We start from the raw sequence: 26411 nt of genomic DNA, 5'->3' as shown, positions 1-26411 counted from the left end.
CAGGCTCTTGGCCTATAAACTTTGACAGCATCCTTTTACACTGACTTTCCATGTATTTCTCAGGGATCTACATGGGCCTCTCAGGTTAATGAGAGTTTCATGTGTTGATGGGGAATCTGGACGTGCAGGTGTCCAACAAAACCCCTCTACTTGGCGTTAAAAATCCTGCAAGGAGCTGACGGGATTACTGAGATTAAAGTCGGTCACCCACCAAAAGTTATAACAAACACTGCCCCGGAGACAAGGGAGAAGACAAAGAACAGGCTACCTAGGTACAGTTGGTTGTCAGAAATTGTGTGTAAACAGTGGGTCTCTGAAGGGATGCCAATCATTCCTGAGAACAGATGAGATGAACATCATGATTTAATATATCTGGTCAAGTGCATTTTCCCTGTTTGGAAGCTTACCATTCAGTCAGGAAGTGTATACTGATTTTTTTGTTTTTTGAAGATGACTTATAAAGGAGGTGGAAAAGCGCTTGAAATAATGCATTTTCAAAGAATTACTCTCTAAAAGAGTCATCTGTAATTACCATTCACAATGGATGTTCTATAGTTTCGGACTAAGCAGAGGCCAGCCCGTGGCAGGAAAAGGGCTGGAAAGTTGGAAACTGCATGGATGGAGGTGGGTAACCAAGGTGAGGGAGGGGGAAATGTTTTGTGCTCTGAAGACACACTGTTTTGCCATCCAAATGTTGTCAGGGAACAGAACTGCAAATTCTTTTAATGCTCTGAAAGAAAAAATCTGTCTATAGTAATTTCATGCATTTCAGTCCAGGTCACACAATGGGAAAAATGCATCTGCACGTCTACTTTCAAAGCACAGGAGAACAAGCACAGATGTTCCACGAAACATATCATGCTCTTCCTCCCCTATCCCTGCCCGGAGTCCTTAACATAATGGAAGAAGCTGTGATTCGCATTTATCCACTGGAACCATTCTTAACACATGGACAGACACGTCTATTTCACCACATCCTTGGAGGTGACACAAGGTGAAATGTTTTCTTGGTGAACATGGCCATACTGTGGTGTGTGTGGTGTTGGGGGTAGCGGGGTGGGCTTCCTGGCAGAAAAAATAGAGCTAAGGCCCATATTTGGAAATGTGGAAAAAAGCATTTCTTTATGCTACCTTGCAGGTTTCCAGGACAGTAAGAATCCTATCATTTTGTCACTATACTTTAAGATACAAAGTCAGGCCTGAGAACACATTACTCTGCGTGGTTTTAATAAAGCTGCTGGTATATAAGAAGAAATGGAATAAATAAATTTTACATGGAATTAAAATCTTTTGATAAAAAGATTTTAATTGAGATGAATTTTATATGAGACACATGAATATTCTAAATCTAGACACTTTAAAAAAAGATAGGTAGATAAACAGATGTTCCCATAAACTCTTCTGGAAAACAGCAAAGTTCTTACACTAATGGAACTAAATTATTATATTACAGAAGTTGTTAAGAGTTCAGTTTCAGCATATTACAGATTGAACCCCAAATTACCTATTCCTGTCTGCTTTTCCTTTTTGTCCTACTCTCCAGAAGAGACAGGAATATCCAGATGTAGATCATGTAAGATGCCTTCTACATTTGTCTTAGTAAATGAGATTCTTTTATTTACGAGTGGTTGATTGAGAGGAAATACGTTAAATGAACAAATGTATTGACTGATTTTTCTTCACGTGGTACATGATTGTTAAATAAATGAATTCTTACCATCTTGGTATTAGAGCTTTGTAAATAAAGGTATCCTTATAAACGAATGCAGTATTTGGAAACATAAGTTAAAACTTCAGAAATAGGATAATGTGTGTGCTACAAAATGTTGCTGGTTGACAACAGCAGTGACTAGTCTGGATTTTCAGAATAATGTTTAAAAAACTAGGCCAGGAAAACTCTGCATACTCTGTCTTCATTTTTTAAGACTGGGAACTTAAAAAAAAAAAGTTCTTTTCTCTTTTCCCCATGAACTCTGTGTGCCTCCTGAACTATCAAAAACAATTTGTTCAGTGTTTCATATTTCATTTAATTTGCTAACTTCGTTTATTATCATGAGTATTTCCCACTGGAAATTTTATCTTTAATTTCCGGATCTTCAAACTTAAGGCTCTGTCAAAGTTCTTGCACCTGTAGCCATCAGCCTGTGCATCTACCTGGGTCTCGGTCTTTCTCTTTGGAGATGGGGTCTGTCTTTGTCAGCTTTAGCCCTAAGTAAACACATCGAGTCAGACACGCATGAAGATCGCCGTGATGACTTTCTTCTTAAGCTGTATCCCTGGTGCTGCTTTTTTCCCCTCCACTTTTCTGCATTAGTATGATGGCCTATAACATGCTCCGAACTGCATGTGGTATTTGTCTTCTTAAGGAAAGAAAAAAGACGGAGTATTGGCTAGACTTTAAGGTGTGAACAGCCTGGAATGGTGGGTAAGCCTTTGCCTTTCAGATACTTCCGTCAAAGATTAGAGAGACATGAAAGATGAACTGCCCAGACTTCATCTTATCTCCCCTAGTGAGCTGCACTTCCCCCTGAACTAGCACAAAAGAATCAAGCAAAACAGCCCCACTAGAGAGGTTTCTATGTGAAATCCTCAGATAAGCTTCAGGGTGAAGCCGACCTAAACAATTACTTGATCTAAGGAAAGAAAATCTTTTTAATTAAAAAAAAAAAATTTTTTTTTGCTATGTGTTGCCTGATATGATTATCAGTACTATTTAAAACGAATTCGAGCTATGCTTCACATATTTATATTTTCTTTTAAGCAAGCCCATGGTACCAGCTGATAGAGTAAATTTATTTTTAATAGAATCACAGAATCTTAAATGCTTGAAAGGATTTCAGAAGCTGTCAGGTCCAATCACCCATCCCCTGAAGAATTCTATCTATTGCCGTCTCAGGCTTGCTAGAAGAATAAAGAAGCTTATTTATTTTTCTGCTAAATCCAGAAAATGTAGTTAGAAGTTTAAAGCGCTGGGATTGTAAGAAAAATAAAACCTTGGTAAAATTAAGACTTCATTCTTCTGAAGGAAGGCAATTAAAGGAAGGCCATGAATGTGTTTTTAACCCGTGGAGGCAAAAAGAGCTGGAAAAAAAAATGTACAAGTCACTTGTACAAGTTCATATGTGATTATTCTAATTGCATATTAGTCATAACATGTGCAATTAGTCTCAACTGCTTACTCTGTTCGATAGTTGGAAATATAAAAGCGTAATGCAGTTTATTACTATTGGGATTTATAGAGCATTTTTAATTTAATCTACTTTCCTCTCATTATTTGAACGTAGAATTGAATGAAATATGAAGGCTGGGGGCTTGCGGTGGAGAAAGGAAATACGTATGCGTGTTTGTGCGTGTCTCTGTTTCGGGTCAGCATCCAAAACTGCGATTTTCATGTGGATCAAAATTGCCATTTGGATGTGGACCTTTCAAATGGTGCATTAAATGAGAAATATACGAGGGCACAGAATATCCATTTGCATCCCGGCTTTGGAATTTCCAGGGTGGGCCTTTCTTTTGGAGAAGTTTGCTGTGGAGGTGCTTGAAAAGTTTCCAATTGTGGGTTCTGCCACTTCTGAAGAACACACATTGTTTTGCTCTGGGGCTTTCAAATTCTGATATGAAAGTTATTTAGAGCTTAGGAGTTTGTGTGCTACATTACATGCTGCATAAACGTAGCCATCGCTCCTAGACGTGAACATTAACGCACTCTGTAAAACATAGTTATTACCGCCAGGGCAGAAATCAACAAACCCCACCAAAGGAATTTCTTAAAACTGCTATCATAAAGTCTGTGCCCGTTATGGATTTCATTAACATTTTACTCCCCAAGGATTCCCAATTGTATAATAACAGAAGTTCTTTAAATTTTAAATACCACAGACAGGAACAGCCTTTCACCTAAAACAGATGTGAAACCATCAACCTTGCCTTCCTATTGGTCCACAGATATGAAACTGGATGGTAATTGATGGCTTCTAATGTGTTGTTGTTTAGGTTACAGAATTGGAAACTTAATAGTATGTTTCCCATGAAAAGATAAGTTAATAAAGCAATAGACAGGTTTTCAAACACAGTTCCTTACTCTTGATTGCATCTGAAGTTAAAAAAAAAAAAGAACTGTTTATTTACATACTGCAGAAAAACTAAAACAGGTAAGTCAAGGTCAGGGACACACAACATACAGTTGTGGAAGAGCTCATTTCAGTCTTATGTTTCGTAAATCTTGTCAGTGATGACTGGTGATTTTATCCTTGTGTTTCCTTTTCTTAATCCCATTCTTATCAGTGCATTTTGAGACCCAATCGTGCAGTACTCTAAAATAACATCTGTATTTATTTAGCTAAAAACAGTCCACTTTGTTTTGTGTGTGTGGCCTCTCCCGTTGCGGAGCACAGGCTCCGGACGCGCAGGCTCAGCGGCCATGGCTCACGGGCCCAGCCGCTCCGCGGCATGTGGGACCTTCCAGGACCAGGGCACGAACCCGCATCCCCTGCATCGGCAGGCGGACTCTCAACCACTGCGCCACCAGGGAAGCCCCCGTCCACTTTTAACAGCTAAAAGTAGTGAAGCTTAAGATAAATAAGCAGGCAGGTTTATGATGCTGTTTTCCTGCATCAGGTAAACAGATGCATCTGTATTTTTCGAAAACAAAAGAACTACGACTCTGTTCAAATATCTACAGTAAACGGTGGAAAAGTGACAGAAACCAGCCAAGCAACCAGCTACTTTTTCTTTCAAAATTCTGATCAGTCTGATTATTTTGAAAATGACTTAATTAGGATTTTGCGCATCTTCTATACCAGTGGTTTACAACTGGGGATGATTTTGCCCCCAAACAGGACATTTGGCAACTCCTGGGGACGTCGTTTTTGGTTGTCGTTTTGACTGAGGGTGTGTGTGTGTGTGTGTGTGTGTGTGTGTGTGTGTGTGTGTGTGTGTGTGTGTGTGTGTGTGTATGTTACTGGCTTCTAGTAGCTGGAGGTCAAGAATGCTGCTAAACATCCTACAACACACAAGACAGCCCCACAACAAAGAATTATCCAATCTAAAATGTCAGGAGTGTCCAGACGCAGAACCCCTGCTCCAGACAAAGTCCAATCATTTGTTTAAATTAAAGCTTCTGCAGCGACTGTTCAATTTACTAGACATCATTTACCAATCAGCAGCTAAGCAGGATATACTGGGATTTAAACGTGCCTGCTTGGTCTTCAGACACAATCTTCTGAGAGGATCCAAATTCACGTCCTCATACTGTTACAACTGAGTGGGAGCAAAGAAGTGGTGGCCAGGATACTGAGATTCCAGCCCGGGTCTGTCAGTAACTGGCCCTGTGGTCTTGCAAATAACTTAATCCCTCTGAACACATGAACAATAAGGAATTTAGACAAAAGGATGTTTGTACCTATGTTTAATCTTACTCTTAAAGTCAAGATATTCTGGAAAGAAATATAAAAACCTCTCCTCTAGAATTTAACTATGAATGTTGGTTCCAAATAGACACTGCCATAAAACAATAAGAAACCACAACAGCAAAAAGAAATGTTCATGCTCTGGGGCTTCCCCGGTGGCACAGTGGTTGAGAGTCCGCCTGCCGATGCAGGGGATGCGGGTTCGTGACCCGGTCCGGGAAGATCCCACATGCCGCGGAGCGGCTGGGCCCATGAGCCATGGCCGCTGAGCCTGCGCATCCGGAGCCTGTGCTCTGCAACGGGAGAGGCCACAGCAGTGAGAGGCCTGCGTACCACAAAAAAAAAAAAAAAGGAAATTTCATGCTCTACAAACTAACTTATTTTAAGTGTAATTCTACCCAAACACCTGTCGTTCTTTCAACACTCTCTTCCCAGTGACGCTTCATCATAAAAATCAGAGGCTTCTTTAAATGTCATACATTTTCTTTAAAGTGTGTTGACATGAAATACTAACTAGTAAAATCCTTTGACTGATTTTTAAAATTGAATTAAGTGTTCAACTTGACCAAAATGGTTAAAATTATCTTGCTATGTTCTATCTGACAAAACAACAGCTAAAAATGTCTAAATAATTATGTCACATGTACATTCTGTTTCCCCCAATCACATCTTCCTTCAAAAACAACAAAAAGCTCTGAATTTCATCTGTCCCTATAAACACATATTTCCTTCAAATGACTTCCTCTAATGTGAAACACCAAGGTAAGGTACCAGAGAAAGCATTAGGCAAAGTTCCTCAGGAGACAGTAAATTTTGGAACATGGGCTTCCTGGGTGGAAACCTAGTTAGAGATAACAGTCCTGTGATACATGAAGGGTCAGAGGTAAAGCATTTATTTTGTGCATGAAGTGTAAGTCAATGCAGAACTAGGGTAAGATAACCAAAGTCTCACCTGGGCTACTTTTTTAAAAAGCAAATTGTCGGGACTTCCCTGGTGGCGCAGTGGTTGGGAATCCGCCTGCCAATGCAGGGGACACGGGTTCGAGCCCTGGTCCAGGAAGATTCCCACATGCCACGGAGCAACTAAGCCCGTGTGCCACAACTACTGAGCCCGTGTGCCACAACTGCTGAAGCCTGCGCGTCTAGAGCCCGTGCTCCGCAACAAGAGAAGCCACCACAATGAGAAGCCTGCGCACCACAACCAAGAGTAGCCCCCACTCGCAGCAACTAGAGAAAGCCCGCGTGCAGCAACGAAGACCCAACACAGCCAAAAATAAATAAATAATAAAATTTTTAAAAAGGAAAAAAAAAGCAAATTATCTCCCTTCCAGATCAATGTTTCAGCAAAAGTAGCAAGTTAATGTTAATTGCAAAACACACACAGAGCACACCTGGGGAATAAACATTCATTGGAACAGCTGTATTTTCCCTAAATTTGCCAACATTATATTTTACATGCATCATTCCACATTTGGGTAACCCAGTGAGCTATTTTCGTCCGTTCTCTAGTCACACATTTATAAAGCATTTTATTGCAATTTCAGTAATTTGCTAATGATCTGAATGAGAAAATGCCCCCCGATCCTCGAAGTGTCTGGTCTGTAAGCACAGAGTGTTTACGGTCAGGATAACTTGCCTCCATACATGTTCTGGATTACTTCAATTCATCAGATAGAACCGATTTTGAACACAGATTATAAACCTACTAGAAACTAGAAACTGTATGAAAAATCACAACCTATTTCATAGGAGATCCCTGTTCCACACTCAACACATTCATATAAGAGAATGAAAGATTTGTCCAAGAGAGTTGAGAAGGAAAGAAAATGAGATACGAAATTTGTGAAAATAAATGACATTTAAAAGTTTTAAGATAAATTACATCAGCTTCTACTTTCAATTTGGGGAAACCCTCACTTTGAAGAAAAAAAGTAGGGTTTCAGATAACAAATTCTTCTAATCGAGTAAGAAACACTCACTTCTCCCATGCGATAAAAATGTGTAACAATACTGTGTGTCAGACGGAACATTTCCAATTCATGAGTTATTTCATCCCATTTGGCACGTAAATGATGTCCAGCTAGCCCCTTCTTAGCTCTTTTTTTCTTGGTATGTGGGCCTCTCACTGTCATGGCCCCTCCCGTTGCGGAGCACAGACTCCGGACCCGCAGGCTCAGTGGCCATAGCTCACGGGCCCAGCTGCCTCGCGGCATGTGGGATCTTCCCGGACCGGGGCACGAACCCGTGTCCCCTGCATCGGCAGGCGGACTCTCAACCACTGGGCCACCAGGGAAGCCCCCCTTCTTAGCTCTTGAAATCAGGTCCATGCCTTTAAATGATCTTTTGTCTCCATTCTCCACAAGCTGCAAGTGAGATTCGGAGGTTGCTGGTAGCAACAGCTCACACCCCTGGGTGGATGTGCAGGCACCTGTGGGTAGTAAACCTTGAAGGACCCCCGGACTACAGGGCAGACCTTGGGGCTTGGGGGCTGGGAACCTGGCGAGAGGAAGGACCGTTTCCTCTGTGACTCATGAGGTCTTAAGACCTCGCCAGGATTTTCGCTTTGCCCAGTTTAGCTGGCGTGAGAGTATCTGCCCGGCTTACTGCATGTGACAGAGCAGGAGGTGAAAAACTCACAATTCCAATGGCCAAAGAGCTCTGCAAAGGCCAGCTGCTCGGGCCTGGTTCAGATCTGACCCCGAGCTGTGACTTGCCTCCCGCCCTCCGGTTCTCCCAGTGCCCAGTGACTCAGGTCCCAAGTCTGAGGAAAGAAGTCCCCTTAGGCCCTGTGAGGCTGACTTTCCCCACAAGTTGCAGCTTTTCCCCAAATCAGGACTTGATGAACTATTTAACCTCTCTGGGCTTTAGCCTTCTCATAGGAAGATGCAGATAAAGAACCTCTGGTCCACTTAACCTACACTCTAAGACTAAAATGGGATGTGTATGAAAAGGGGCTTTTATAAAGGGAAAATGCTATAGAAACATAAGGTTTTGTTGTTAGAACATGTCTTACAATGAATTTTAAAATCCTCAAATCAACCCAGGGCCACTTGGATTTGAGCAGTTTGAATGAGGGCACCTACTTTCTTCAACCCTGCAGCTGTGGCTGTGAGTAAGTGAACCCTGAGAGAGAGAGAGAGAGAGAGAGAGAGAGAGAGAGTGTGTGTGTGTGGGGGGGGGGGGGCTGTGTTTTGACTCAGTTCAGCCCAACTCCTTACACCAAGGCCTTTGGTTACTGGTGTCTGCTTTCAAAGTTCCTTCAGTTAGGAAATGTGCAATATTATCAAAGGGAAATGCATGTAAAGCAAAAGGAAAACACTGAAACAAGCCTCCGCAGAAGGTTAGCGTGAGCTCCTCTCTTCTGGAACTTTCCTTCTCCTCATCCCTCAGAATGAATATTTCTACCAGAAAATGTAGTGAACAGAGAAGGGGCTTGCTGATGTATTCTTACAGCTACAGAGGGTCTTCTTGGAGATTACTCTCTTCTGTGGGATTAATCCATCATAGGGCTGATGGACCAAACCAAACAGGATGTGGTTTAGAAGCCAACTGCGTTCTGCTCCTCTGGAATAAGAGAAGGCATGAATAATCTAGCACCAATTTTTAATTTTTCCCACAAAAGACAATATTACCAAATTTGGAGATGAGCAGAGTTTCAGCCTGAGTTGGTTCGTCAAGTAATTCTATTTCTAAAGTCACTGGAGGGTGTAGTAATCGATTAGTCCCTAGTGCCATTTTTATTTCTTTGGATCAACAAAGTTCATAACCCATCCAGGCATTATGTCTCTTGACTTTTTTTTTTCTCTTGTCTCCTGGCATTCTAATCAGGGCAAAGTCACAGTTGTTTTGAGGAAAGCACTCCCAAGAGCTTTAATTAAAGCTAGAAGGATAAATCTGTTTACAGTGCAGTGAACACTATCATTAATAAAACATTGAAATAATTAACGAATTAAATTCTGCTTTGTGTGTGAATGGCTACACCAGGATTTAGGAGAACACGTTTTCTGATCAGACACATTCTACACACTTAGTTTGCAGATCTGAAAAGAAAAATCCGAGCCTGCTCTTTTCTGAGATCCACAGTCTCGTAGACTGCCAGAGCTTGAATGGAGAAGGCTACGTCACCTTTATTTTATAGGAAAAGAAATTCAGTGTCAATGAGGTTAATGGCTTGGGATCTAATAATGTGCTTGAAAATTAAGAATTTTTATAGCGCCAACGATACACTGAGTCTTTCCTTAGAATCCTTGATTATTTAACCAGAAACAAAAAGAAGATAAAGATGAAATGAGTAATAAGATCAGCAGTTCTAGGACACGGAACAGAATGGAATACTCTGAAGAATGTGGGCAAATCTCACAGGGTGACTAACTCTGCAATTGACAAGTAGGAGGTTTTCGCTTGTCAGGATATGAAGTGGCCTTTAGAACAGGATGTGACCACGTGGAAATGTCCAAGCCGGGACTTCCCTTCATGCTTCTCCTCACTAAAGGGCTTCTTGCCCTGGTTCTTAAGCTTTTTGCCAGACAACAGATCCCACAGGAAGCACCATGGAGGACATCCACACCGGCGGTTAACGATGCATTGTTTTTTATGTCACTCGGTAATTTCCTAGAGAAAACAATTGAACCAAAGACTGTTCCTGTCTTGAGGGAGAGTCAGTTTCCAGGGCTGCCTTATTAATTTAACACATGCAAGTGTTTGTCCTTGTTGCTACAGCACCATGTTTGGTGGGGTATATTTCATGCAAAATGTGACAAAGCCGAAAAAGAAAACAAATGCCATCCGCATTCTGATGTGCATACAAATAGGACTGTCAAGTACAAATAAATGGTCCTGTGATGGGAGGTATGTACCTCCCGCCCTCAGCCTCCCTTATGCTGTGCTTATGGGTTAACTTATAAAACATCTATCCAATGAAAACAAGCCCGCCACGTCCAAGGAGTTTCAGAAAAGCTGGAAGCACATGAAATTATTCATAATTAGGTGATGGATGGATGTTAAGACCTCCCACCAAGTACACAGACGCAACTAGCGTGGAAATGAGCCCGCTGAGATCCCGCAGAAGAAAAAGATCATTTTCCCTCAAGGTGAACTGACGCTGAGCTCCTCTGACATCCACCTCCCGGAGGGGCCGAGGAGTAAGGGCTCCCCATTCTTGGTTTAGAAGCAGGAAGCCCCCGCTCATCCTGGTGTGAGGCCTCTCAGCACGAGGAAAAGCATAAAGGGTTGTGGACGGATGCTTCACAAGATACACCTGAATATATAGGAATTAGTGATAAAGATAAAGCACATTGAAGAGTAAAGAAGCAGGTGTTGGAGTCCAACAGACTTGCTTCCAAGCCTGTGACCTTGGGCATTTACTCATATCTCCAAACCTCAGGGTCCTCATTTTAAAAATAAGGATAGGGCTTCCCTGGTGGCGCAGTGGTTGAGAGTCCGCCTGGCGATGCAGGGGACACGGGTTCATGCCCCGGTCCGGGAAGATCCCATATGCCGCGGAGCGGCTGGGCCCGTGAGCCATGGCTGCTGAGCCTGCGTGTCCGGAGCCTGTGCTCCGCAACGGGAGAGGCCACAACAGTGAGAGGCCCGCATACCGCAAAAAAAAAAAAAAAAAAAAAGCAAAAAAGGATAACTGAACCTCTGTCACAGGACTGCTCTGAGGATTGAATAAACATGAGTCAAGTACTCAGCAGAGTTGGGACACACAAGAAATACTCGATACATGGCGACTATCCCATGAATGGCACAAGTGCCATTTGTGCTGTCCTCCCTCCAGCATGTGTGGAATTGCTGCCCCTTGGAAATTAAGCGTGGACAGCCGTGGGATGTGCTTTGCCAATGAACTTGGTGTCATGCTCCTCAACGGAGCCTCATGGGTCAGCATGCCTGGCCACACTCCCTTCCTCTCTCTGCCTTGGTGACAGGTTTCGGATGACGGCCGCTCCCTCCAACTAGGTCCTGGTGTGAGAAAACGTGGGACAGACCCCCTGCCGGCCAGAGATAGGGGGTGGCATGAGCAAAAAGGAAACCTTCTTGTCTGGGGGGTTTGGGTTACTTAGCTTATTCCGACCATACTTTGATAGAAAGAGTTGGACTATTTGAGATTTTTCTTCTGGGGCCATCTCAAATGGTGCCCAACTCCTGAGAGTGATGTAAACCCTGTCCCGCTGACAAATGCTTTGTGAGAGCCTGTTGTCTCCATGCATCTACTGACACAGAATTCCTTGCCCAGAAGAATTGCTACCGTTGCATTTTCTGAACTCTTGCAAGACTAACATCCCTAAATTATTGAGTGTTCTCCACCCTGCCGAGAATACAACGACATTACCATGCAAACATGCTTAGCACTGCAAAACATAAGCTTCTCTCTAGAGGCACGTCTGTCAATCACATGGAACTGCTGGTTGGTGTGGGGATGTGGAAACACAAGTCTCCAAGAGCTATTTTGACGCAGACAAGTTCATTTCATTTCTGACTTAATCTAGAGCTGGATTCAGCAATCCCACCCAAGGTAAAAGCCTCTTCTTTTCTCACCCTCTACACATTTCTCAGTGTTATCATTTCGAGGTTAGTGTGAGTTCAGCCTTCTGAAATAGGCCATTTCACTTTAAGTGTATGTTAAACTAATATTGACCTTTCCAAAGTAAAACAAAATCTGGTATTTGTGCTCAACAGACTGAAACAGGCATAGATGTAGAAAGTAGGGGATTAATCATCCTGGTATATTTTCTTGCTTAGAAACTCTCCCTGGGAATTAGTCATTTTTATATATCTCGCAATTAGTGCAGGACAGGCTCTGCCTACTCTCCTGAAGAGGAAATCTGGATCCTTCAGCAAATAACATTGGATAATCTGCCCACAGTTTAACCCACACGGCCAGATATGATGTTTCATTTGACAGTGGATGAAAAAGTCAAGAACATGAACATCAGGCCTTGGGTGGGAGTATCCAGACATCAAGGCTGGGCAAGTTTAGGCTTTGGGAGCGGTGCCAGGGATGAGCTGGAGATGAGTCCGGGCGGAGGTGCAGAGGAGGGGAGCCTGCGGGGAGCGGAAGGGTGAAGGCAGGGAGGGGAATATTAGAGCAAAGTGGGGAGAGCAGAACCGACATCACTCTTAAGGACAGAGATGTGTACATTTCATACGTCTGCGCCTGTGCCCACAGAGACCAATACCTTCAACTAAACCACTTCTCGGGCACGTGCTACTTGGACCAGCGTGGGGAAGGGAACCTCAAGCCCGTTCTGCTCTTCTCCTACCCTGAGCAAACAAACCAACAACACACCTTACAAAACAACGACTTCAGGCACACCTCGAAGTACAGGTAATATATTTCATCAAGGAAATAAAAATCTGTTAACGTAGGACGCACATCCATGGAAAATGTATGGCTGCTGTGGAAAAAAAAAACCCTCAGATCTTTCAGTTGTTACCCAAGTGAGACATCTGTGCTCAGATTCTGTAAGAGTCATATGTAAGTTATCTGAGAAGATAAGGGGTTTTCAGGGAGGTCATCTAGGCCTGCTTTTCTCTGATCCTGTGAATTCTGCAAAGTGATTACACTCGGTGGTGGTCCCTGTCCTTCTCGTTGGAAGGCATTAGTCACGGCGTTGCTTTTTTTTCCAACAACCGTTTTAGATGACCCAAATCTTCCACCCTGAGTGTGCCAGGTAGAAGCCACATACCTGGATCCACTCTTTGTAGGAATCCTCTCCAGGGGTCCACCCATTCTCAGGATAGTGGAGGCGGGAACGTTCGGCAGACCAGTTGGTGCTGTACTGGGAAGAAGCTGTGATCTGGTCAGAGTGAATCTCTCCGGATTCCATGCCCAGAGCTTCCATACACTTGAAGTCTGAAGGGGAAAAAAAAAAAAAAAAATGACCCTAAGTCATCAAAACGAAGGGGACCTAGGATGCATATTTCCTTTTTTGATCTGGAAAACTAAAACGGTCTTTTCGATGTTCACACAGTCTTACAAAAGATGACAACGAGGGACTTATTGGATTGTAGCACCGATACGTGCATTTTCATGGCAAGAATTCTGAAAAGCAAGGCTATGAAGATCTCACAGTTGATTATTTTTCCAACAGGGCTTAGGTTGATATAAATACTATTAGAAAGTTTTTAGGAAATGATGGAAATTCAGATTTATTTTCAAAGTTGAATGTATGCAGATATGTCATATGCATACACATCAAGAGTTACATTTAAATAAAACTGTACTATTTCCTCTAAGATCTAATAAAAGTGAAAAAGACCCTTTGTCCATTTATAGCCCGTATTTGGTGGGCTAAGTAGACTTTAACTCTCCATCTTTCAGAGTCCTTGCAATTGGCACCCAGGCCTCCGCCTTTGTTATGTCCCTGCCCTGGACTGGCCATAGTTGTTAACACCGTTGGTTTATTTTATTAAAACACAACAGTATCCATCAGGGTAAAGTGCAGTATCATAGGGTCCCAAAGAGCACCACAGTTTTACAGCATAAATAGTAATATTCACAACGATGACCATGAATCATGAAAACATATATTCCATTGGGCCTCATATACTCAGCAAACAATGAAATGTGAACTATGATACTGGGAAGTGAATAATCAATTTTAGGAAAATGTAAAGTACCAAAGTGCAAAAAAAACTTTAGAGATTAAAAAGAAGATTCTCAACCATCCAGAAAAACTTCAACTAACCCAATTTCCACATTTTCTGAATTTTCTATCATAATTAATAAGGTTTTGTGGCATAAAAGGTTTTCTTTCACCGGTTTTCTACTTTTAAGCTTAGGTTTGTTATTTGGAATATAAAATGGCACAAAAATACATGAATGGATTAACCAAATAAATTAAGTAAAGATAAGATTTTGAAGTTTAATTGGCCTTTTTGTTTTCCAGTAAGATCTGGTAGAAAAGATACAAGCATATCTGTAGAACAGGTCTCCTAACTCCCCTGCCTTTTCCCTGTGCTACGTTACAACCTGGCAGCTAAAACTGATGAAACACAAAATTATTCATTGTTTTTTCAGGTTTTTTTCCCTCGGGCTCTTAAAAGAGCTGGAGACCACATCAACTTAGTCGTGTATTTTTTTTCTTTTTTTGCGGTACGCGGGCCTCTCACTGTTGTGGCCTCTCCCGTTGCAAAGCACAGGCTCCGGACGCGCAGGCTCAGTGGCCATGGCTCACGGGCCCAGCCGCTCCACGGCATGTGGGATCTTCCCGGACCGGGGCACAAACCCACGTCCCCTGCATCGGCAGGCAGACTCTCAACCACTGCGCCACCAGGGAAGCCCTAGTCGTGTATTTTAAGAAGATACAAAAAACATATTACTTTTTTTTCTTTTATGGAAAGTTATAGCAGAAGTTAAAACATGCTTCTTTTATGTGAATATCCGCTTTCATTCACATAAGAAAAACAAAAACAGCTTCCACCAGGGTCTCCCCAAATCAAACCACCACGCACCATCCATTCCACCTGCCTGCCTGTCGATGAACTCCACTGATGCTGACTGGTTTTCTCATCCAGGATCGATGCCTGTCCTTTCCTGGCTCTCAGCCCAATACACACTGGAGGGTACCAGGTAGGCGGTCTGGCCATATTTCATTGTTTCCAGGCACAGTTTTGCCGTTTCCCACTTTTTCTCCCATAATTTCAGAAGCTTACATGCAGCCTTCTCGCACATAGTTTTAAGAAAGCACCCCAAAGAGCTCTTCCCATTGATATTCATATAAACCATTTAAAAGAGAAAAAGAAACATGGGGCACTCCAACTCACGGAACACATCTGTAGTGTTCACAGGGCCACAGGTGTGTGAGGAGGAATAATAGCGACTATTTACCGCAGGGCTTTGCAAGAGGCGTAAATACTGACCTTCTGAAACACTGCTTTGCGAGACGGTGTAGTTTGCCGAGAAGCCTTCTTTGGCTATGGCGCTGTCCGTGTAGAAAACCATGGACAGGATGCCGGATGAGGAGTGGATTCGACCTGGTGTTTTCTGCCCACAGTAACGCCCAATGTGGGGACCAACTGCAGAGGAGGAAACGCAGAGACCGTAAAAATACCTTTTCTTCTGCAGCAGATGCCAGCAGAACCATTTGTGAACATGGGTCCCAGTGGAACCCGGAAGTGTTTTCTTTCTCCAAGCAAGTCTTCGCTAGCTAATTGTTTTGCAGTGAACATATTGGATCGGGTTTGCGGAGAGGGTTTTCAAGTGTGCTCTGAAGGGCAATTACAGGCATAACCACATTCCCCAGTGAGCAGGACTGTTTTCAGGAACAAAATCGAAAATCTTGCTTCGATTGCAAAGGAGATTTGGGCTGTCAAGTGCACCCTGGCATTCATCTCCAGGACCGCACGGTGCACACGGTCCGGCGCCCAGGAACTCTAGCCAGCTTGTGATCACCCACAGGGGGCTCTTGGAGTCATCTGTCCTCAATGCCCCCGCCCTAGGAGGGGATCCTGGGGAATGTTCTGGAAACCAGTCCTGGCACCAGAGCAGTACCAAGGTCCGACCCAGCCCTGGGTGACCCCCACCCCCTTCCTCTTTCCATCTTTCAGTCCTGGAGCCTCGTTATGACAAACACCACAGAATTAGACAAAGGAGAGTAGATTATGTCCTAATCAGGGCTGTATCTGAAGACTAATTCATAATTGTAACAATTAAAAAATTTAGAAATTATAGATACCAATAACTTACACATAATAGCAAATTGTAATCAAAACAAAAGAAAATGAGTCTTTCTGACTTCTCAGTTTTTTATCTCCCAAACCTTAGAGAGGTGACTGCATTGCACTTGTGTCCAGGGACGAAGAGATGACGCAAAGCAGCCATTTGACTGCACACCAGGAAACAGGTAGTAACTGAGGCAGAAGAAGGCTGGGAACACTGACTGACTGGCGATCAAGTCAAGTCGTTATTTGCCTTATACTGGCCGTCCCTTTGTTGAAGTGCTTTTAGACCAACCGTGGCAATTAGCAACTGTAAGTTGCATTATAGACAGTGTGGAAGCCCCCTGGGCTTGGAAAATCTTTCCATTTCCCTGTCCAGATCAGCAGCAAGACAAAAAAAAAAAAAAAAAATCCCCTTTTCTCTAGATTTTTTTTTATTGCACATATGGTAAAAACACACCAGATGGTTTGGGCTTTGAAGGACAATCTGGTGTGGACCATTTTCCCCTCCAAGAAATCCGTGGTTCTGTGCCTTTCAACTAACAGTTATTGCTGTGTTCAAGGAGGCACAGTAGGTGGACCTTTCTCTGGAGGGATGGGCCTTCGGCAGGGAGGTGGGGTTCCCAGGCCGGTGTGTGCTGCTTGGATGCAGAAGGCGAAGGCAGCTGGTGAGAGCTGGGTGAAGCTTCAGGTGTGATCGAGAAAGTGAACCCCATGCGAACTGGCCTCCCTGGAGCCCCACATGCTAGCTGAGTTCCTGGCAGGTGGCTATCTGAGCGCCCTGCTTTTTAGAGTGCTTGGATCCTGGGCTAACAGGTTTTCAGTTCTTGGCCAACCCTCTTCAAAAAATAAAAGGAAAGAAAAGAAAGAAACTAAGCTAAAGTGGTTTACTATTTGAGTTAGCGTAAAATGATGAGTTTGAATAGCTGATAACTTCTCCACGTGCTCAAAGTAATGGATGTGACCAATTTCTCTCTCTACTGTCACCCCTCACTCTCTAGCACCCAAATGTTTGTGTGTGTCAACTGCTTTATTACGAAGAGGACAAGGTGTCTGCCCATTTAGAGGACGGATACATAGGTACCACGTGGTCGTGGACAGTGGCTCTGCAGAATGAGGGGAAAGGTCATGATATCAGGTTTCCCAGTTGGCAAAAGACAGCATCTCAGATGAAACTCTCACTGCTTTTTGTTTCTCTCTGGCTTTAATCCTGGCCACAGATTCTCCCACAACAAGTACTAGCTCTTCGCCAAGTTTTCTTCATTCTGAATGTGGCCCTATCACCAATTCAACACTTTCCCCTTCCCCTAAGAGCGCAAAGTTGCCAGCAACATATGCATGAAAATATCTTGCTGGAGTCATAAACTCAGGTCTTTCCTTTCCTCAAAAAGAATCCCATGTCTGGTCTGTAATCTTAATGGGACGCTTAGAGTCTATTCATCCTCCCTCAGTCTTTTCCCTCATTTAAATTCCATTATTGTGGTTTCATAACTTTCTTTTTCTTGAGTGTGTGGGCAAACTTTTACAGCCTTACTCCTGGAGGTCTTTCTCAGATCGCCACAGCCACTGACCTTACCAAGAATACAAGCACACAAGGAAAGCTGCAGTCACGCCCTCACCACCCCGCGCTCCTCCGGCTGCCTTCCCTCCCCTCCCCTCTGCTGTCACCAGTTCCTCTGGGGAGGGCGGGAGGTGGAGTCTCTTTGAAAGAGCAAACAGAAGAGAACTTGTCTAGTGCAGACTCAGAATTTAGAGAGTCTCCATGACTCACTGGTTTATAATGTTGAAGACATGCCGGGTAAATCTGCCTTCTGTCCTTTTGAATATTGCCCCGGGACAGCAAGCAGCATGCAACTCTCTTTAGGAGCCCTCAAGATAGGAGAGTGAAAGGCTTTTTCGACTATAATACAAAGAAGTATTGAATTTTCCTGAACAACAGCGAGACCTTAGCCTAGCAAGCTAATGCAATATTGATCTGAGCCAGAGCGGCTGCAAGACCCTCATCTGTCTTGTGTATGCGCTCATTTGTGGATTTACATGACCACAGCTCTTGGGTTCCCTACTTCTGGTTATTGTGGAGCCAAAGGCCTAGGAGATGAATTCAAACTGTCACAAAAACAGAAGTATGATTCAAAAAAAGAACGACTGGAGAATTTAAGCAACAGGTACTAAGCTCTCTCTTGGGGGAGAGCAGGCCTGCGATGATCATAGCTTCTCAGGTGTGAAGGCAACACAGGATTTGTGCTGTTTGAAAGATACACCTGCAACAGGAAATGGCAAAAGCCCATTCTTTGTATTTTCCCACTAATCCCTCCATTAATTATAACCCTACCTCAGAATCAGACAGTTTGGCTTTCTGCCACTTTTTTATGAGAAAAAAAGGCAACAGTCTACTATAAGGAGGTACTTTTAAAACGAGGTATTTTGAATAAATAAACAAGAAAGGGGATCATTTTGAGAAGGTACAAGATAGGCTCCATCTACTTTTCTTAGCATAAACCTTCTGGCGGAGAATATCTGGATTTTGCAACTTTTCCCCAGAGAAAAGAATTTGCAACATTTATGTCATTTATATTTTGGAAGGTTGATATCATTGATAGTTTATATTTATATAATTGATATTTTAGAAGGTTAATTTTAATATGAAAGTAAATAAAAACCAAACAGAACTCAATCCAGCTTTCACGATGCTTATTCCTAAAATCATTGATAATTTGGGGAACGTAGGTCACAGCCTCAGTTCCAACTCTTTGCCCAGCCTGGATGGACAGCTGGCTTCATCTGCGCCCAGGTTTTGTGAGCTAGGCATTCATGTTTGCTTCCATGATTCAGCACAAGCATTTGCAGGCATGCTCATGGCTCTCAAACCATACGTACACTTCCACCAATGACTCCAGAGCCGCTACTTGGGAATCTATGTTGCTTCAAAGAGAGTGCTAGCTGGAGGAGTGGGGTTTGCCACGTGCATGCCTGGGATCTCAAGTTTTGGAGTAAACTGCTTCTCTTCAAAGTCAATCTGAATCAATGGGTCACTTTCAATTACTCAGTCGTCTAATTCACTGCTTATGATAAAATGCAACATAAAATCACTTGATGGTTACAAGCCTTCAGCACCTTCTGGTTGTTGTTTTTGGAAAGGCTATCAAAGACTAAAAGCGCTTTTGCTGGCAAGGAACTCTATGTGTTGAACTACATGACAAAAATGTTCCTAGTGCCACTGATAAAAAACCCAAGAGGACACAGTCTTTCATTCTGCCTAAAAAAGAGTGAGCTGTGATGCTGTTGTACACTGGACGAGACCAGATAGATACTAACAAATACACGATCACATTTTTCATATTCCAAAGCCAGTTTTCTCTGGGAATAAGTCAAACACAGCATAGTTTAAAACATGGGTGAACTGCAAGGCTGACAACCTGTATTGTTAATTGTTCTTCGCTTCAACTCCGTGATTTTCTAGAGCCAGAAAATTACTACTTTGGAAAACCCTTGACACTAATAACAATGTGCTTCTTTCTACATAAGTTGGTTGATTGGACCTTCTTTTCAGATGTCAATTTAAATATAAGTTCTAGAAAAGAAGGCTGCAAATTTGGATTGTGAACAAATAAACCCATTATTAAATGTTCCAACTATTATTACAATACTATTATAATACTGTTTTCCTAATTATCGGATTGAATACTTGGAAATCAATCAGTGCTCTGTTTGGGCAAATCTCACTACTTAATGAAGGAGTTCCGATAAGATCATCATAACCCTATTTATATGGTAAAAAAGCAAAGAAGAGGCTAAAGTAATGATAACTCAGCCATGTGCTCCAATGACAACATAAGCTTTCTCTAAACCCAGATTTTCTCCAGTGTTTTTTACTATTGAGGAACATACCTAAACTGAATTACACTGATCATTTTCATCTCATTTCAAAGACAAAGGCAATTTCTTTCACATTATACTAGCTCTTCGTTTACAGTTTACTTAAATATTCTTTCCTCCATCTTGATAATAATATCTGACTATTTCATAGATGGCTCCAAAGTTCTCATTGCATGATTTGTAAGAACTTCCAAGCCACCCTTTCTGATCTGTGCAGAGTGTGTTCTCCAGAGAAATCTTACTATTAAACCAGACTAAACACAAGACAAGCAATGCAGCTGCAACAAATTATTTGATATTATCTCCCTCTGTTCAGAACTTGGGTGTGTATTTTTGCCATTCACCTTCTAGTTCACAGGGGTTGAAATGGAGAACTTTCATTTAGCTGGCCACATGGCTACCTCCGCTGCCTCCTTCAAATCTCTCTCACTTTCTTAATAAGGTCTGACCTGACTGCCCTATTTAAAAATTCCCCCCATCCCTCTCCCCTAACCTTAGTTCTTCTCATGCCTTTACTCTACTTTTTCTTTTCTTTTTCTTTGTTTATAGCACTTCTCATCTTCTAACATTCCATACACATACTTCATTTGTCTGTAATGTGCCCTGTTTATTACCTCATTCCCCCTGGTAGAATCTAAACAGGGCAGCCATCTTTGCTTTGTTTGCCAAGAGGCTAGAACAGTGCCTGGTCCATGGCAGGTGCTCAATAAATATATTTTTTGAATGGATGATGAATTCAGACGATAGGAACAAGGTGTACCAAGGATGTACTGAGGCAATTTGAATCCCCAAAGATAAAAATTCCCTAGAGAGCAGACAAGGAATCCATCTAAATGAGGAATGTCCAAATGTTCTCCTCCTTCCTTTCCTAAATTTCTAAATGTTTTGGTAGCATAATAGACACATATTTCACTGTTAAAATTTTAGCAGGTACTTAACCTCTCTGGCCCTTAGTCTCTGCATTTACAAAATGAATGGTTTGATTTAACTGATGTCTTAAGAGCTCACCCTCTGATGAGTTTATGAATTAATGACCTACGGGCAAGTCATTGAAATGAGCAAAATACTTAAGTCAGGAAAACCATGGATTGGTCCCAATTTTGTCAGCAAAATAGTTATGAGACCTTGCATAGACTTTTATGGCCTCCGTTTCCTCATCTATAAAATGAAGGCATTAGATTAGAAAGTTACCAAGTCTTTTTGGGCTCAAATATTTCGTCATGGCTCTGCATAAAGAAAGTTACTGTTTTGCTTTGTTTTGCCTCCTCCTTTTGAGCTACTTTTTAAAGTGACGCATGTGTCATGATGCTTGTAAAAGGATCCCAGGACCCTTCCCCCAGATCCTTCCCTTTTGGGGGTGCTTCCTGCCATTCTTACCGTCAGGGAATCCATCCCAGATTTCTAGCCGGTCATAGCGGCAAAACATCCCCCCAGGAGGATTTGAGTCAGCCTCCAGGTCAAAGCTTTCAAATTCCAGGATAATCTCCGACATCTTTGGTGCAAAGATAATATAGGTGCATTCTAGGCTGTTGGGATATTTTTCAGGGAATCCTGGGGACTTTATCACCCCACTAGGTGTTGTGTAGTTCTGGGAACATTCAGGACCTATAAGTAAAAGAAAAAAGGAGCAAAGTGAAAATTCCACTTAAACGACCTTCCCAAGAAATAACCTGGGCAAAGACGGTTTATCTTTCTAATAAAAGCCCACCATTATAATCACAGCCCTAATCACTCCTTACTCAGCCTTTTCGCAGTGGTGATAGGTACGGAAAGTCAAGTTCAGATTTATTGTGTTCACCTTAGTTTTCCATTTGTGTGGAGCAATTTTAAAACTTCTGCTCTTGCAGAGAAAAAAAAATGACAAATACAAAATCATGTGGGAACATTGAATGAGTAAGCTACAGAAATCTCGACAGAGCCCTAGAGAAATAATTACAGCCCCTTCAAGCTTAAATCTTTAAATCTTGAGGCTGACAGCCCTTTACTGGTGAAATAGAACATTTACAAAGGCGAGGGAGAGAATTCAGTGGAGGGAGTTTGGGTTTCAGATTCCTACACCAGTGACTCAGTAACTCTACCAGATGTGACCTCTGCCTCTTTGACAAACCAAATGTGAAAGGTAATTCGTACATGTACGCAGGGTGAGTGACTCATTTGGAACGGTGTTGACACAGGTGTGCCAGTAAACTGTGGGTGTTGGTGGGGGCATGGTAAACTGGGATGCAGGTCCTGTGGCTACAAGTCACCTGATACCAATGTTGACATCCTAACCTTCTCCAAAGTATCAGATACAGTACAGGAGGTCATTCTAAAATGTTAATGTATATGTTTATAACGTGTAATTTAAATGACGGTTCAGTGTTATCACGACAACAAATTACAGTGATCTGTAATTTAAATTACATATATTGCAAGTCATCCTTATGACTACATGAATTACCACAATTTCAGTTCATGGAATCAGCACTGAACAGGGTGCTATTCACCACACAATTGAAAACCGCCCATCTACATGGACAGGGACATCAGCCTGTCAGCTTCTGCCCCTTATCACCACCACTGCTGCCCTGATTGTCAAAGAGCTCTTAGGGCTCCCTGGGAAACAGAGATGACCTGACCCTTTTGAATCTCAGGATCCAATGCGGGGATGTTCAGTTCAACAATTCTTTTCCCGGACTGTTGCCTCACTGATGGGGACCCTGCGAGGAAGTGTAAGGATTCAACTCTAAATAAGGAGGCTTGTTGGGCTTGTTCTTAACTAAATATTCTTCCAAAGTGCCAAGTACTAAAGGCAACATATTAGGCATTAATACACATTAAATTTAACTAGCAGATCTCTATTTTTAGTGGCGAGGGCTAGTAAGCTGAATCTCCTCCGCAGCGCATCTGGCAGCCTGTTGAAAAAACAAACCAATCGCTTTCTCCCCACGCACGTATTAGACAGCCGTGGCCCTGGAGACGAAGACTACTTAGTAGACGGCACGATAACCCTGGTCGGTAGAGTTCTGACTTGAATACCTTCCCAAGCCTTCTACGATGGGGCTCACCCTTTAGCATGATGGTCTCCAATGCTTATCTATTTGATTCTGGTTAAAAAGTTATTACCATGTGGCATTTTGCCATGTCAATTTCAGGTAACGAGATTGTGATATGTGCGTCTAATTTATAATATGCTTCTAAGCTGTTTGGTGGCTTCTGAGATGACTAGGCCGATTTGTCATTAACTGACAAAGTCATTTATATGTAGGTAATTGGGAACCCTTTAGAATTTGATTTCCAAGATGTAGGAACAGTGACTCTGGAGACCTCCAACCTCCTCCCTGGGGATTTGGCTGGCAAAGCAAACAGGAGAGTTTAATGCAGGTTCCAATATTTTCTCCTTCTTAAAAAAATAAAATTATCCAGGTGAGGTTAAGATTTAATGAGAGGGAAAAAAATGACAGGAATTAAGGGCATAATTTCAAAATCAAATAAATTCGCAATCTTTTACTGTATATCCTTGTCATGTCAGATCCCTTTATTTTATTTTATTTATTTATCTTTTTTTGGTACGCGGGCCTCTCACTGTTGCGGCCTCTCCCGTCGCGGACCACAGGCTCCGGACGCGCAGGCTCAGCGGCCACGGCTCACGGGCCCAGCCGCTCCGCGGCATGTGGGATCTTCCTGGACCGGGGCACGAACCCGTGTCCCCTGAATCGGCAGGTGGACTCTCAACCACTGCGCCACCAGGGAAGCCCCAGATCCCTTTAGAAGCTAGCCCAGGTTTTCTAACGTATTTTGACAAAGGCTGGGGACATTCCATGGGGAAGCGGAAGACGGCTGGATGGATCACCAGGAACTCTGAGCTCTAGGCCTGCCTTTATCACTGACCTGCTGTGTAGCCTCCGTGGCCTCTTAACCTTCCTGGTCCTCAGATTCTGTGCATCACAAATGGGAGGTGGGCTTTAGGATTTGAAAAAAATTCCTTTCAAACTCAAAGCTTCTGTAATTTCCTACTTCCTCCATTATACATCAAAATTTGTCTTACTCAGTTCCTTAATCCCTGTTGTGTAAGTCTGCCACAGTTGAGGGAGCACTTCCCCAAAAACGATGATGGCGGGAGTGGGTTGAGGGATCCCATGGTGAATACACAAGCCGTAAATAAGACTAAGGGCGAGCAGCTGTGTGCCCAGGAGTGAGTGAGCTACTGGGGTGAGGGGGGCACACACAGCATTGGCAGCCAGTGACACCATGCTTTCCCCGCTACTTGTAAGACTGAGAGCATCCCGTGTAGCCATAGGCACTCCACATTTCATTGTTAAGGACCATAAGGATGGATAATGATAAGAGCTAAAATATTCTCTTTGGAATTATTATTAAATGTGCAGACTTTTAGTCAAATAATGTATGAAGTGACCAATCCCGCTCTCAATAAATGCTGCCCCCGCCCCCGCCACTGAGACCCACGGGAAATGGATATGGCTTCTTCCAGCATCTGGGCCTGGATGACCCAGACCCAGGGAAGGACAGGGGCAGAGTGGGAGGTGTGCAGGCTGGGGTTTCCTAGAGAAATTTCTTCCAGTGAATGGAAATCATTTTAGGGCTGGTAGCCCAAGGTTTTAGCATCTGGGAAGAGACCTGCAGAAGGGGAATGTGGTACCTGAGGAGAGGACTAGGGTGTCCAGGGGGCTCCAGGAGGCATGGGGAAGAGGTAAGGACTGGCCACCACTGTCAGGCAAAGGTGGTCCTCTAGAAATGCAGCCCCAGGGATGCAGAAATGGCCCTGTGATCTACTGTCAGAAAACCTCAAGGTCAACAAGTGAAAATTTAATGTATTGGTTCAACTATGATTAGTCTAGTTTATGTGTTTTGAGGAAACCTGAAATTGCTGCAGCCTGGAAGAAGTGCTATGTTTTCAAAAGAATGGAGGTTCTGTAACATCATTAAATGGCTTTAGGAAAGAACGCCCGTGAACCTGTCTATGTGTTCGTGAATGTATTCTCCTAGTTCGTGATTTTATGGAGTATCTATAAGGACTACAATATGTGCAATGAGTGAGAAAGAAAGATGTTTTCTTTGCATTTTTTAGGTGGTACCAATTTAGTTGGGAAATGATACATACACACATGAAGAAATTTGGGATTACTTAGGAAAAACATTTAGTTAGTGAAACACAGTTGTGTGTGTGTGTGTATATATATATATATATATATATATATATACAGTTTGTATATGTGTATATTTATGTGTGTGTCTATAAGGGACAAGCTGGGTACAAGCGTAGGAAAATAAAAAGTACATTAATGAAGAGGAATAAGCTTAGAGCCTGGTTTCCATGAGGTTAAAAGGCTTAAACCAGAAGAGCGGGAGGGCTGTGAAATCTGGATAAAGCACCCCCTTCATCTATAATCACTGTAACAGCTAGTGTGCATGGGATGCATCTTCTGGGACAGGCACTGGCTACATGTTTTCATTTCAGCTGATCTTCACAAAGAGCCTGTGCTAGATACTGTCATCCATTGTTCAGATGAGGAATCCAAAGCTCTGAACCTCCACACAGACGGTCAGTAGCCCAATCAAAATTCACATGCAGGTCTGCTGCACCTCACTCAGCACACCAGCCTGGGGCAGGAAGCCAGGTTGTGGGTTTGTAAGAGTGAAGCTGGGAAGGTTGGGAGCAGCTGATGTCAAGGCTTGAGCTTGACCTTGGAGGACTTGACCCGACAGGTGACAGACACCCGCCATAGGTGTTTTGCGGACAGTAGTTTGATGACTATTTGAGAAGCTGTGCTAGGATATGATAACATGGGGATTAACTACAAGGCAGGCTTGTCTGGCCAACGGCAGTGGACGTGGAAAGGAAGCTGTGACTCTCTCTCTTTTTAATTGAGGTATAGTTGATTTACAAGATTATAACAGGTTCAGGTGTACAGCAAGGTGATTCAAGATTTCTGAAGCCATGACTCTTTGAGACTTTGGGATGAAAATCCAAAAGAACTGGCAGCCATATTGGATGTAGGGAGGCAAGAAGAGAAAGAAGAAAATAAGGCTGCGAGTCTCAAGGACGGCATTGAGGGGAAAAAAGGGCGGAAATCACGGTGCATCTGAGACTAACAGAAGTGTGGGGATGAGTTCATCTGGAAGGAAGCTGAAGAACTGTTAATGACTTAGGAAGGATCTCGCTCTTTCTCCATCCACCGTCTTCAGATCTTTGAGAAACACTGACAATGAAAAGTTATTCTTGCCTCCTTTTCTGACACTTTCTTTGATGCTGTCACATGCAGGTCAGCAAGCAAATGCGTGTGTTTGTGCATGTGTGTACATACACATACGTGGATTTAGATAGGTCAAACAGCTCTCAACACAAGGAAATATGTCCATATGTAATCATGTGAACACACTGAGGTCCTATGTCTGCTGTTATTTCTACTAAAGGTTTTCTGAGCACGTGCCCAGATGAATTTCTGAAGAAAGTTCTCTCCATCT

The 26411-nt window shown here is 42.9% G+C and overlaps 1 protein-coding gene across 7 annotated transcripts in view; it reads right to left on the bottom strand.

Annotated features, from left to right (window-relative positions):
- The window catches only part of NRP1 (neuropilin 1), a 150993-nt gene that overhangs the window by 56060 nt on the left and 68522 nt on the right, over positions 1–26411 (bottom strand). For all 7 annotated transcript variants that reach the window (XM_079910528.1, XM_079910531.1, XM_079910533.1 and 4 more), the window contains 3 exons: positions 21324–21551; positions 15273–15428; positions 13097–13263 (listed from right to left, as the gene is read on the bottom strand). In XM_079910528.1, coding sequence (XP_079766654.1) covers positions 13097–13263; positions 15273–15428; positions 21324–21551 — 551 coding nt within the window. The remainder of the gene's footprint in view (positions 1–13096; positions 13264–15272; positions 15429–21323; positions 21552–26411) is intronic.

This window comes from Stenella coeruleoalba, assembly GCF_951394435.1.
Source record: "Stenella coeruleoalba genome assembly, chromosome: 2".
Lineage (NCBI taxonomy): Eukaryota > Metazoa > Chordata > Mammalia > Artiodactyla > Delphinidae > Stenella > Stenella coeruleoalba.
The sequence above is the reverse complement of the archived record's forward strand: the minus strand, read 5'-3'. Positions and strand labels throughout refer to the sequence as shown.